General features: G+C 32.7%; 1 protein-coding gene across 9 annotated transcripts in view; it reads left to right on the top strand.

The window, feature by feature from the left end:
- The window catches only part of LOC139498976 (solute carrier organic anion transporter family member 4C1-like), an 87,947-nt gene extending 74,331 nt beyond the window's left edge, over positions 1-13,616 (top strand). For 7 of the 9 annotated variants that reach the window (XM_071287616.1, XM_071287618.1, XM_071287617.1 and 4 more), the window contains 8 exons: positions 5,484-5,586; positions 7,026-7,147; positions 8,007-8,270; positions 9,927-10,125; positions 10,543-10,690; positions 11,576-11,754; positions 12,038-12,102; positions 13,262-13,616. In XM_071287616.1, the coding sequence (XP_071143717.1) occupies positions 5,484-5,586; positions 7,026-7,147; positions 8,007-8,270; positions 9,927-10,125; positions 10,543-10,690; positions 11,576-11,754; positions 12,038-12,102; positions 13,262-13,569 (1,388 nt within the window). In that variant the 3' untranslated portion in view covers positions 13,570-13,616. Of the gene's footprint in view, positions 1-5,483; positions 5,587-7,025; positions 7,148-8,006; positions 8,271-9,926; positions 10,126-10,542; positions 10,691-11,575; positions 11,755-12,037; positions 12,257-12,481; positions 12,822-13,014 lie in introns of those variants that run through there. The other 2 variants (XR_011658060.1, XR_011658061.1) reach the window with 2 other exon arrangements.
- Positions 13,617-14,093: the final 477 nt, after the last annotated feature.

Below are 14,093 nucleotides of genomic sequence, written 5' to 3'. Positions count from 1 at the left end.
ATGAACGTGATATTAGTTTTCGAAATCTAATTTAAAAACAGAAGCTTAGAAACAACAAATAGTGTCTTGCTTTAGTAACGACAAATGAATCAAGTACTTCATTACAGTTTAGAAGTACTTTTGAGATACTGTAAAAACTCCTAGAAGACACCAGGCGTGTATTCTTCTTCTCCAGACGTAAAATCAAAAAGTCCGCATTCACCTTTATAAACTGCGTAAGTAAGTCAAGGAATATGTAAAATTATGAAGTAAAGTCGGAAGCAGCTCTCTTCACTATGCATGTCATAATATTTTATAACACGTTCGCCGATTTGAAACAATGGGATCAACAGTATAAAAAATAGATTGAAAATAATGTCATCTACGGTCTAATAGTAAATACTTAGTTGGTCTCACGGGATTGTGCTCTTCTCGAGTACTGGATGTCCACAATTACTCTGGATTCATTTATTTTCTTGGGTATCAGTTTTCGTGGATTGCTGAAAACCTGCATATTCGTTGATATTTGATTTTGTGGTTTTGCCAATCTCTGTATATAAGGCCTTTTGAAAATATGTTATTCGTTGAACATTTGAAATCACGGTTCACCTGTTCCCACGAAATCCACAAAAATTGGTATCCAACGAATGAATCCACAGATTGTCTATTTTGCTTTCACACCAAATTTGTGCTTGGATATCACTGAACTATACACAATCGTCCTACAAGTAAGAGGTTAGAAAGCTATAAAACAAAGGTTTGAACCATACCTTGCTTCATTTGTTATCCATTTGCACCTTTGATAGATAAAGTCGTGCGTTTGTATTTGTTTTCTTTTGTTTTGTCAAGTATTACAGATTTCCATAGGCGGATCCATTTTGTGGGAAACATTATCACTGAAGCATGACTGGAACGGCCCCCCTTAGGTCAGTCAGCGGCCCCTTTTTATAAAAAGTTTTGGATCCGCCACTGATTTCCTCTTTTTGAATGTACCTTTGAGTTTGATAATTGTTTTAATAATGTTATGTTTATGCTAGCGTAATGGTCAATTTCAGTAGATATAAAACAAAATAAGATAGGATCACAATCAAAATTTTATTACCATGACGGTCATGTGTCTTACAGCTGACTTTACTTACAATGTAAGTAGAACGTTAATATCTCGGTCAGAATGTCTGACTAGTGCAAACTGAAAACGGTTCATATATAGTACATGACCTGCACATTCTCGTCCTAAATAGTTATATTTCTTTGAATTGTAAAATTCTGAATTGATAGTGTAGTATTTATAGAAGAGTATATCAGTTAAGATAAACATGTATTATATAATCAGACTTTAAGTAGGTCAAGTAGACCAGACGATATGAAGGTGGCTATTAACAGTGACTTAAAAATAAGATACAGGAAACGATTTGGGTAGGTTTTATTCTGGCCCCGATTTACACATATTTGTCTTGTCACTTGTGTATGTGACACGTATTTATGTAAACACGCCTAAACAAATTTACATTTCAGACTTACGCGAACAAACTTATTATATATAGTAACTAACAGTTTTGATAATATAATATGAAACTGTATTTGATCTGATACATTTGTAAGGACCTTGACCAGGTTGACATTAGCTGTTTATCCGTTCTACTTCATAGTTTCAAAGTTTATTAAAGAAAACTCAGCCTCAGAAGACTGCGTAACAGAAGCATATTATAATATTTTAGCCCCCGCCCCCATTATACACAATATTAATTACAACATAGTTCATAATACAAACAGTATACATTTTTAAATTATTCATCTTCAGAAATAAGTCTTTGTTTATTTAATACAGTTTTAAACTAAACAAGCATCTGTTCTACCTTTTGAATAAAAATTGACAGCTTAGACAGCACATTACTTTTACAATATTTAAGCATGCCAAGTACTATTAAAGGGGCATTATTCATGATATAGAAAAAAAAATCAAAACCGATTCCTTTTGTTTCAAGATCTAACAAAAGTGGAATTTTGAAATCATATTCCGTTGTAAGCATTTAGTATCACCAGCCCAGTAGTCAGCACTTCGCCATTAACATGAAGATCAATTATATGGTAATTTTTATAAATGTACCGTTTGCAAAAGTATGAATAATTCGAAATACTAAGGATTTTCTTATCCAAGGTATATATAACCTAAATAAAGGCAACAGTAGTATACCGCTGTTCAAAACTCATAAATCCATGGACAAAAAACAAAATCGGGGTAACAAACTAAAACTGAGGGAAACGCATTAAATATAAGAGGAGAACAACGACACAACATTAAAATGTAACACACACACACACAGAAACGGACTAAGCATTAGACAAAATCCTATGTGAATAACAAATATAACATCAAAACCAAATACATGAATTTGGGATAGATAAGTACCGTGACACGTCTTATAGTAATGTGAAGTCACACAAAAAATAAGACAAAACAAACGACATAACGGAAATACAACGTTAAAATGTAAAACACACAGAAACGAACTATAATATAACAATGGCCATATTCCTGACTTGGTACAGGACATTTTTAAAGGAAAAAATGGTGGGTTGAACCTGGTTTTGGGGCTGCCTAACCTAAGTCTTGTTTGGAACAACTTTTTTGAATTTCGGGTCCTCAATGCTTTTCAACTTTGAACTTGTTTTGGCTTTCTTACTATTTTGATTTGAGCGTCATTTATGAGTCTTATATATGTAGACGAAACGCGCGTCTGGCGTATACAATTATAAGCCTGGTACCTTTGATAACTTTGACCCAAATTTGTCAAAATAACATCAAAAACATCGCTGAGAATATTTTTTAATTGAAAGTCACCAACTTGTCCTTATTGAATCCGTATTTATTCAACCTTCAATTTAACCTCTTTGCTTGAGATGGGTTACACATGAACTAGGCGTGTTCAGCTATTATAAGGAATAGAATGTCAACAATGTCAAACAATGGTGAACCATTTGGTGTACTTGTTTGATCCACAATTTTGCTTTTTATAAGACGAGGTTGATTTGATTAAATCATATATGTATGTACTGAAGTTTGATAGATAAGTATATAACCCATGACCAATTCAGATTAAAATATTCTGTGTATTCATTGTAACATATGGGTCTGTCACCAAGTTTGAAATACGTTGACCGACACGTGTTTATATTAACTGTAATTTAACATGAGGCAGACAATAACAAAGGAAAAATAAAAAAAAAAAAAAAAAAAAAAACGCGTCGAAGATAGACTTATAAATTGCAACAATGAAAAAAAATCATATGTCCAAGACGGACCACATGAAGGCCAACATATACGATAACTATGGGGGGAAAAGGTCTTGTTGAACCAGATTTCGTATACTTCATAAATAAATAGGGTTTTTTTCAAGAGTGTAAATAAATAAACTGTATTCGATGATAAAAAGGCATTAACAAGGGCTAGGAAGGCTATAATAGGAAGATCATATTATACGTAAAACGGAATACTAAAACTCCAAAATGTCCATAGACTGACAAAAAAACAAATCCGACCAGATCTCTATTACATAGCAAAACTTTGTACTTTATTTGGCTTTATAAACTCTTTTTGATTCGAGCGTCACTGATGAGTCTTTAGCAAACGAAACGCGCGTCCTGCGTAAATACAAAATTTCAATACGGGTATCTGTGATGGGATAATTTACTCTTTGATATTTGATCGTCCTGAATATGCATGACACATTTGATATTATACGTTAAGAAACAAAAAATCAATCAATCAATCAATATATATTTGATAAACACGTGTAATGCGTTTAAACTGATCCCCTTATAAACTATGCCTCACTTTTGAAGAGTAAATATAAATGTAAGCAAAATTAAACTGAAAAAAACGTTTTAAGGCACTTTTTCATATGGTTAAATGTTTACCGAACCAATTCATAACCACTAACGTACATTTATTACACTTTTTATTGCACTGTGATTTACAAACTCGTTAATTATGAATCAATTAAATATCAGGAGAATTCACGTTCAATGCCATGATTTATTAGCTATTGATCTATTGGCTGGTAATGATATAACTACTCCCATAACATTATCAAAGACTTTTATTTATCAATCAGTAACACAGCCAAAGTAATCTCTCTTAGACACAAAAGTGGCTATTAGGAAACAAACCTTTTTAATAATTTATCACTCATATTGTTTGTTTAAACACTTTAAATGAATTGTTCCACCCACGATATTATAAGAGTCATTCCAACGAGGGAAATTACATCTATGTACATATGAGTATCGAACAAAAGTATTTCCTAAAATGAAATTATTGACGAGTCCAGTTGTGCTAAGGCTTTTTCTTGTTTTAGCTGTACATGCTATATATAAGTTATGGGCAAAGTTATGACAAAGGTTATTGTATTTATGACTATTGAACATTGGTATACTAACTCACTAACTTGTCCTCTTTATGCCGACTGGCATATAAGGCTAAGGGGGTATTGTACTGGTGCCTTTATTTCCCATGATTTGCTTATACTTTCTAATGTGAACATGATGTATGCACTTGATTTTTCACAGGATCGTTCACTGTCATGATCTCTTGAACTTGATTTAAAATTCATGTTTGTGATGTTACAACAGTCTTTGGTGTTGTACGGTCAATTTAGCATATACATATTACTTGGCACATATATCTATCTGGAAAAAAACCCCAATTTAAACATAGCCCTACCATAACAAATCATATTTTTCTATTGTCAACTTTCCATTTCTGTGTAGCAACATCCCAGCGGCACAAGCATATGGAGTATATGAGTCTCGATTGATACGTTACTCTAGAGCTAATTCAAAGTACGTTGATTTTGTTGAACGAGGAATACTTCTTTCTCAAAGTTGCTAAGACACGGCTACGAATCAATCAAATTAAGGTCATCACTCAAGAACTTTTACTGTCGCCATCATGAGCTGATTTGCCATTACGACAAAAGTGTGTCAGAAATCATATTTGATATTCTTCCCATGTCAGAATAACCTTCCATCATTACCGAACTGAACAAAGAAATAACACAAACGGGTGCCGTATACGATGCAGGAAATGTTTACCCTTCCGAAGCACCTGATTTAACTCCCGGTTTTTAGTGGAGTTGTTTTTTTTTTTATTTATTATTTGAAACTGTTGATGTAAATGTCTTTTGGTTTTATAAGTCTTTGTTTACTCCTTGGTTTTGATTGTTATTGTCTTCCATTACAGGTGTATTATATGCCTTTGCCACGTTAGGACCAGCAATGTTACAGCAGTCGTTGCTGTTATAATGACAATTTAGCTTTCTGGAACCAATTGAAACTAAGCTATACCATAACAAATGATATATTTTCCATTGCAGGTGTTTTATATGCCTTTGGCACGTTAGGACCTATAGCATATATATTATGTGGTACATATATCTATTTGGAGAAACTGATCCAATTGAAACTAAGCCATGTCCTCACAAAACATATATTTTCCATTACAGGTGTATTATATGCCTTTGCTACGTTAGGACCAGCATTAGGATATATAGTTGGTGGACAGTTCCTGAATATCTATGTCGATTATCATGTCGCTGAGAGTGACGGGTAAGGGAAGTTATCAATACAGTGAAATCTGGCTAAACCGAATCCTGCATAAACCGAAAACCTGTATAAACCAAACATAATCTTAAGCACCGTCATATCAAACAATAAGCGTAGTGAACCTGATAAAACCGAATATCGGTCAAAACCGAACAAAATCTTAAGTCCAGAAGAGGTTCGGTTTAAGCAAGTTTCTCTGTATACGGCATTGATAAGTTCATGCCACTTATGTTTTAATGCAGTTAGTTTAACCATACATCAAGTATATATATGCTAAAATGCTCAATCATTTAAAAAATAAATACAATCAAACATGTTTAAAAGACCACCTGCATTAAGCAAAAATCTCTGTTAAAAGACTACTTATTTTAGATCCCTTTGTAGGACATTTCATATTAATTGAACCTCTATTAAAAACCACCTGCCTTAAGAGTCCACTTCATTGCTCTCCCTTAAGTGGTCTCTTAAAACAGGGTTGACTGTATGTACATACACTCATCATAGATACCAGGACTAAAAATTTACACTCACGCCAGACACGTGTTTCGTTTACAAAAGACTCATCAGTGACGCTCGAATCAAAAAATGTTTAAAATGCCAAATAAAGCACGAAGTTGAAGAGCATTGAGGACCAAAAATTCCTAAAGGTTTTAGAGCACATACAATTTATTATTGAATTATGAACACTTCATTATTAGACTACGTTCAGAATACAATAGAACAAACACATCTTTGGATACTGAATAGCTCAGTGACCTCCTCAAAATATTTAATACAATATGTATCTGCTTTCAAAGTCCATTACAAGATTTTGAAATGTGTTTTATCTGTTACTAGCAAATGATGTTGTTTACACTTTCCTTTTTACCAATTAAAAAACCGATGATACCAATCTCTGAAGAACGAAATCATTTTGTGATCCGAGGATCACCGATATGGCTGTTGGTGATTTAATAATCACAGAGGTCATCATTACATTAACATACTTTCCTTAAATATTTGGTTGATAAAATTAGAAATTGAAATTTCCAAATCCGTTAGTGAAATATCCGGGTCCCGAAATTCTTTAAAGTCTTTCAGATTGTTTTTTGCTTTATGATTTTAACGTTCCAAATTTATAAGGCCCTACATTCTGCAATCACTAGCTTGTCAACGTAGAGGTTTTGAGCTCGAAGCCCCGACGGGACGGGTGCGTTTTACTGAATCTTAAATAGATAAGTGCTGTCAGTGATCCTACCGAAAGCCAGTGTTTTTCCCAGGCTTGCAATAAAAACTGACCGCCACGAAATAACCACTATTTCTGAAAGTGTCATTTAAAATGAGAATAAAAGATAATTATCAATCAAAATTTACAAACTGTAATTTTAATTATTTGATATTTTAAATAATGTGTTTTATATATTATTATTGATTCTAACCATGACATTCTTGATTACAAACAGAACTGGTTTGTCAGCAGACGATCCAAGATGGGTTGGTGCTTGGTGGATTGGATTTATCTGTTCCTTCCTGTTATTTTTAGTATTTTCTTTGCCATTATTTGGATTTGGAAAGGAACTTCCAAGTAAGTATTTATCATGTTTATGAAGGTTCAATGTTCATCTTTGACGCATATAGTATTTGTGCTAATTTTCATTACAATTCTTTGTCTGACAGAAGGACGAAATAGTAAACAATATTTATACCAGAAATTGACAATAATGAAATAAGCTTAACATATTTCGAGGATTTAATGCAAAAACTACTTAACTGAAAAATTTACAGCTTTGAGATTATTTTTTTTTAAATGTAATGATATTGCAGATAATTCTCAATTTAACATTTAAGCAATTTAACATATATATAAAATTAAATTTTAATTGACATGTTACTAAAATCAATCGATTAGGAGTTCGATACAGAAAGTCTGCCAGAATAAAAGATTTCTCTGCTACGTGAAGGAAGACCTTATTGTTTTTCTAGTGTTTTTTTTTAAAGATCTTTCCCCTACCTTAGGAAAGACATGATTATTTTTCTAAAATTTGTTTTTTCACCTATTTTTCTTCCAACATGAATGCAAAATACATGTTTTTATAAGATCACATTCCAATTTATTTTAAGGTTCGCACTCTAAAATTCAATTTGACTAAAATGACATACAGTGGATTCATTTATTTTCGTGGGTACTAATTTTCGAGGATTACGGAAAACTAGCATGTTCGTGGATATTTAATTTCGTGGTTTTGAAGAAGTCTACATATAAGCCTATAGAAAATTTATCATTCGTTGAACATTTAATTTCGTGGTTCATCTGTTACCACGAAATTCACGAAAATTGGTATCCAACGAAAATTAATGAATCCACTGTAATGGTCTTTCCTTAGACACCGGCTGTATTATCCACACTATATTACAAGCTTTAAAATGTCATTCTGCTTTTACAGCGGCGAAACATGTACGTGCAACAAGAGTGTCGCAGGTCCATGGAGGAAAAGATGACAAAGACTTAATTCATAAAGATTCAAATGACAGAAGTTTACGGGAATTCCCAAAAGCAATGTGGGGAATCATATCAAATCCAACATTTTTATTAATTACATTAGCCGGAACCGGAGAAGGATTAGCCACTTCCGGTTTTGCAACATTTATGCCAAAACTTATTCAAAATCAGTTTGGAATTACAGCATCATGGGCATCAATGCTTGGAGGTAAGAAAAGTTGATCGATTCTTCATTTAATGTGTCATTGATATGATTTTGATACCTGTATTCAGGGGTCGAATTTAAGCTTTTTTGTGTACTAGCCAGCCGGACCAGTGAACTGAAAACTCTACTGGTCCGGCTCCAAATCTACTGGTCCTGCAAAAATGACATTAATTTGACAAACACTAATATAAATGACAGATGTTTAATTTTATTTTGATGCTTTCGTTTACATAAGTTAGACAGTAACAAAGGAATTTCCACATTTTGTATTGTTGTGAAGGACGCTCACCCGAGATATTAATTAACTTGATCAATTGTAATACCCCCCAGTACCGTGTAATTGATTTCATAGGTAAATTGTTTTGTAAACAAACGGAGATTGCGATGCAATCAGTGATTTTTATCGACAAATTTCTACTGGTCCGCCGGACCACCAACTGATAAAATCTACTGGTCCGAAGCAAATTTTACTAGTCCTGGACTACCGGACTAGCGCTAATTTCGACCCCTGCCTGTATTTAATCTAAACCAAATTAAAAGACATCCTGCATTACATAGTAACTGATTTTTTAAGAACTAATTGATATTGACAATTTTTTGATAACTCCTTTGATATCTTCATAAAAGTTTGAATTTTTTGAAATTGTTGGTGACCATCACCATATGCATCCCATTTTAACGGTGATCAGGCATTTCTTTACTTTTATTGTTATTTTCAAGGAAGTGATGTTATTATTTAAAAATTTCTCTTTTATTTAACATATTTCCGACCACACAAACACAATCTTGCAACACTAGACATGGATAAATTTTATATGTGCTGCCTCTTACACCTGTTTTCAACAAGGATAGAACATTATGTAGAAAGATTGAAAGTTCAATGTAGGTATAAATTGACAAAATTAATAAACAGTGCACCTTAAAGAGACCGATATTTCTAAAATTTCATGTAATGGTTATGTCCCATTTATGGCATTATGTTTTCTGGTCTTTGCGTCCGTCCGTCTGTCCGTCTGTCCGTCCGTTTGTCCCGCTTCAGGGTAAAGTTTTTGGTCGAGGTAGTTTTTGATGAAGTTAAAGTCCAATCAACTTGAAACTTAGTAAACATGTTCCCTATGTTATGATCTTTCGAATTTTAATGTCAATTAAAGTTTTTATCTCATTTTCACGGTCCACTGAACATAGAAAATCTGTTAAAGTCGACTTTGCATGAAGGAGATTGAACCTTGTAATTTAAATAAAAAACTTGACATGTGACGTTAAGGATGTACAGTCTTATTAGGTGAAAATTAATAAATCAAGAATTTAAAATTGAAACTATAAGCTGTTAGAGCATTCTTTAAGGATAGAAATAAGCTAAAAATATTGATAGGTCATGGACCTCCTTTTCGAGATATTTGAGATTTAAAATATGGCGGGAAAAGGTAACTCAGACTTTTACCTAATATTTGCAGAACTCAAGAATCTTCTAAAATTTTGATAATTGACCTTTCGTGAGCTTAAAGTCTTATATGAAAAAAATAAATGGGTGTTAGGGGGCAAACTATTTAACCTTGTATTGTATGGAAAAACACCAAGGAGTCCGAACATTTGAACCGAATTCCAAAACCTCACTTTAGTATAATGGAACTCATTATTGATCGAAATAATAATTTGTAGGACTGATGGCAGTGCCTGGTGCAGCAGGAGGACAGTTCATTGGTGGTTTAGTCTGTAAAAGATGGAAATTAAAAATACAAGGGATGTTGAGATTAAACATCATAGTGTGTATAGCAGCAATGATACTGGACACAGTGGTATGGATACGATGTCCAGAAGACTCCGTAGCTGGGGTCAATATTCAGTATAATATTTCAAAGTGAGTAATAACAAAATTGTATAAAGGATTTCTAAACTGTCAGTAATCTGTTCATTTTGTATCTGCTTTCACCATAATTTCTATGTCTAATCGAGTATCTGAATTTCAGTCTAATCATTGAACATGAATTTGACAGTTTATGCCCCTTTAAACCTTCATAAAATATAATATTCTTTGACAGAAGATTCTTCTAAAGTATGAAAAGTAAAATATTGACAGGTATTTAGTTTAAGTTTTTTTCATGAGTAGTGTGAATTCAAACTTTTACACGATATAAAAAAATGCAATTTAAAATAACGAAACCAGTACATTTATATTTTGTTGATACCATTAATCGGTTTAAATAAAAAAAATGTAAAGTTATATCATGAAAATTGTAGCAAAATATATAATTTCATAATGTTGATTTTATTTTAGTAACGAGATGATGCCACAACTAGCACATTCATGTAACAGTAATTGTTCATGTTCTACAGAGTTCTATGAACCTATGTGTACTGAAGACATGGTTCAGTATTTTTCTCCTTGCTTTGCTGGGTGCAGCAATGGCTTTCATAATGGAGAGGTTAGTAAAGTCACAAGATGATGAAAATAAAATTTAATCGAATTTTAATAATAAATAAAATAGATATCTGAAGATTTATAGGTAAATCAGAAATAAAACTAGTATGCAAATAATTATAATTTAATGTTTGCTTTAACATACCCGAAACGAAAATGATTTCCTCTTTTGTAGTCGGGTTTTCGATGGCTTTGCTATTTGAAGATAACAAATTTGAATTTCTGATGCTTCAATAATTGTTCAATTTTCTGTCTTCATTTGTTTTAAAGGTACTGCTTGTGATGAATCAATGACATTTCATTAAAAGTTGCATTTCTATCATTTCATCTCGGTTTGATCATCATTTGTAAGCGCTTTCCTCTACTTCATGGTTCAGCAACTTTAAATTTGTTTGCAATGTTTCTGTCCAATGGATTGTATTTTTTTTGTATCTTTCAACCTATCTCTGTGCCAACATCCTATTTTAACATCTTTGTTTAATTGTTGTGGATTAACGAGAATTTTAAACATCACTATACTACTGTTGGCGCAAATTAATAAATACAATACCATTTATGACATGTTTGCACCATTCATAAGTCTGCTTTTCAGCCTTTATCTGTGTACTTTTCTTTTCATGCACCACTAAGGGGCAATATGTTTTCAAGTCTGTGTGTCCGTTCGTCCTCTTCATGTTAAAGTTTTTGATAAAGTTGTAGTCCAATCAACTTGAAACTTTATAGTACACATGCTCCCTATGATTTGATCTTTCTAATGTTAATGCCAAATTAGTGATTTCACCCAAATTTCACGGTCCACTGAACGTTAAAAGTACGGGTGGAGTATCACTGACTAAGGACACATATTTGTTTTAAAAGGTTTTATTAATAATTAATTTTTCTTTTTCAGTCTTACACCAACTGTACCTGTATGCATCATCGTAATTCTGGTGTTCCAAAGACAATGACAGCTACTGTTGGACGCTGTAAATCAGATTGTTACTTATTGTATATATTCCTACCTCTTTTGCTATTTGCAATCTTTTTCCGGTTTATGCAGTCACCTCCTGCCTTATCTGCAACTTTGAGGTAAAACATAGAGATTTTAAAATAGTTTGTCTTCATTTATCTTGTTAGAATAGATTGTCTTCAGTTATCTTGTTAAGGGTTGTTGATATTTTTTCTCTCGATAATATAGATTTCAATTCTATTATCTTAAAAGGTATGAATATGTTTTATGTTTCGTTACACATTTAAAAAAATTAAACATTCAGTTAGTTCTGATGAGGAAATCATAAATTGCTTTACCTGTGTAATTTTTTATGGTTGTTTTATATAGTTTCCAACTTTAAAGTTTATATACTATTCACAGGTGCATTCATGACAACCAAAGAACATTTGCTTTGGGCATTCAGTGGTTTATAGCTCGTCTATTAGGTAAGATATGGTTAAGGAGAGATAATTCATTGTTGACTTCTTATTATTATCTCAAAATACGATATTGGCCATAAATAAACAAAAAACTATGTGAATATGATATGAATACTAATGATGATTTATTAAAAACCTAAACACTTCAAAATATTAAAAAGTAAAATCACAAAAACACTGAAGTCAAAGGAAAATCAAATCGGAAAGTCTTTTATACATGGCAAAATCAAATGACAAAACACATCAAAAACGAATGGACAACAACCGTCATGTTCCTGACGTGGTACAGGCATTTTCAAATGTAGAATATGGTGGATCAACCCTGGTTTTATAGCGCTAAACCTCTCACTGTGTACGACAGTCTCGTCAAATTCCGTTATAAAAGGACAATTGACTGACACACGTCAATACGGACACACACACAATCATTTCTGACGAGACACAGATTAGCTTTTACAAATGTATGAATTCTGGACTATATTTAAGTGTTTGTACAAATAAAATGTTTAGATGTCCGCTTCATGAGTCTGGACTTTACATACCACCTGAACAAATTATTTATCAATATTTCCTATAAAATATATAATACAGTATTACCCATCTTATACCCTTGTATAGTATGAACACTTTTCGAACGTTTCTACAGCATTTTATGTGTCAAATCGAACGACATGAGCACTATGGAGGAATAATGCATGTTTACTTCGGTTTTCTTTCGAAAGGCGTTTCAAATTCCTCTGTTGTTTTAAGAACAAGTTTTGCATTTTATTATAAACATATTTCCTACATCAAACTAACTTATCATTAACATGGATGTGTTTGAAATATGTTGAATGTGTTTTGTCGAAATAAGTGATATTCAAGTATTATCGCAGATCGAATAAATTAGTGATTAAGGGGATAGTTTATCTCTTTCAGTTAGTGGATTTATAGGGGCAAGTAGATTTAATATTGGCCGATAAATTAGTTCAACTGTTCGCTTCATGACCCTTACTGATTCATAGACGTTTTGTCAACTCCATAGGAGATTTGGTCGACGGCCTCATTACTTATGAATTAAAAAAAAACTTTTTTGGATCATAAGGGGGTCAAAAGCATCACACATGTTTTATAGTATTACTATTTTGTATAAAGTCTTTTTTTAATACATTTTACCTTATTTCAGGTACTGTTCCAGGGCCTATATTTTTCGGTGCAATTATAGACAGTACATGCCTTGTGTGGCAGGAAAATGATTGTGGTGATAAAAAATCATGTTATATTTATGACAATGCATCTTTAAGCTCATATTTCTTCATAATACTTGTAAGCGTTAAAATTTTCACAGCATCAATGTTTATTTTAGCATATAAAATTTATAAGCCGCCAAGTGACAAATGTATAACTACAGTGATTAAAAAGCCAGAGGAATCTAATGGCTTCGATAGTATTTGTTCCCCAGAACCAAAGTCAGATAGTACGACCGTTGTATAATTGTTAAAGTATATTTTGTAATAAAATAGTTGTTTTATATTTTAAAATGTGTTTGTGTATTTGTCTAAAAGAGGGACGAAAGATACCAAAGGGACAGTCAAACTCATAAATCTAAAACAAACTGACAACGCCATGGCTAAAAATGAAAAAGACAAACAAACAACAGCACACACGACACAACATAGAAAACTAAAGAATAAACAACACGAACCCCACCAAAAAACTAGGGGTGATCTCAGGTGCTCCGGAAGGGTAAGCAGATCCTGCTCCACATGCGGCACCCGTCGTGTTGCTTATGTGATAACAAATCCGGTAAATGGCTTTAGTCTTGTAAGAAAGAGAAGGATATGTCAACAATTCAGATTTTATCAGAGCAATGGGAACAACAAGTAATAAGCCAATGATATTTAAAAAGTAAAATCACAAAAATACTGAATTCCGAGGAAAATGCAAAACGGAAAGTCCCTAATCAAGTGGTAAAATCAAAAGCACCTTCACATCAAACAAATGGATAACAACTGTCA

This window comes from Mytilus edulis, chromosome 12 (genome assembly GCF_963676685.1).
Source record: "Mytilus edulis chromosome 12, xbMytEdul2.2, whole genome shotgun sequence".
NCBI classification, from domain to species: domain Eukaryota; kingdom Metazoa; phylum Mollusca; class Bivalvia; order Mytilida; family Mytilidae; genus Mytilus; species Mytilus edulis.
The sequence above is the reverse complement of the archived record's forward strand: the minus strand, read 5'-3'. Positions and strand labels throughout refer to the sequence as shown.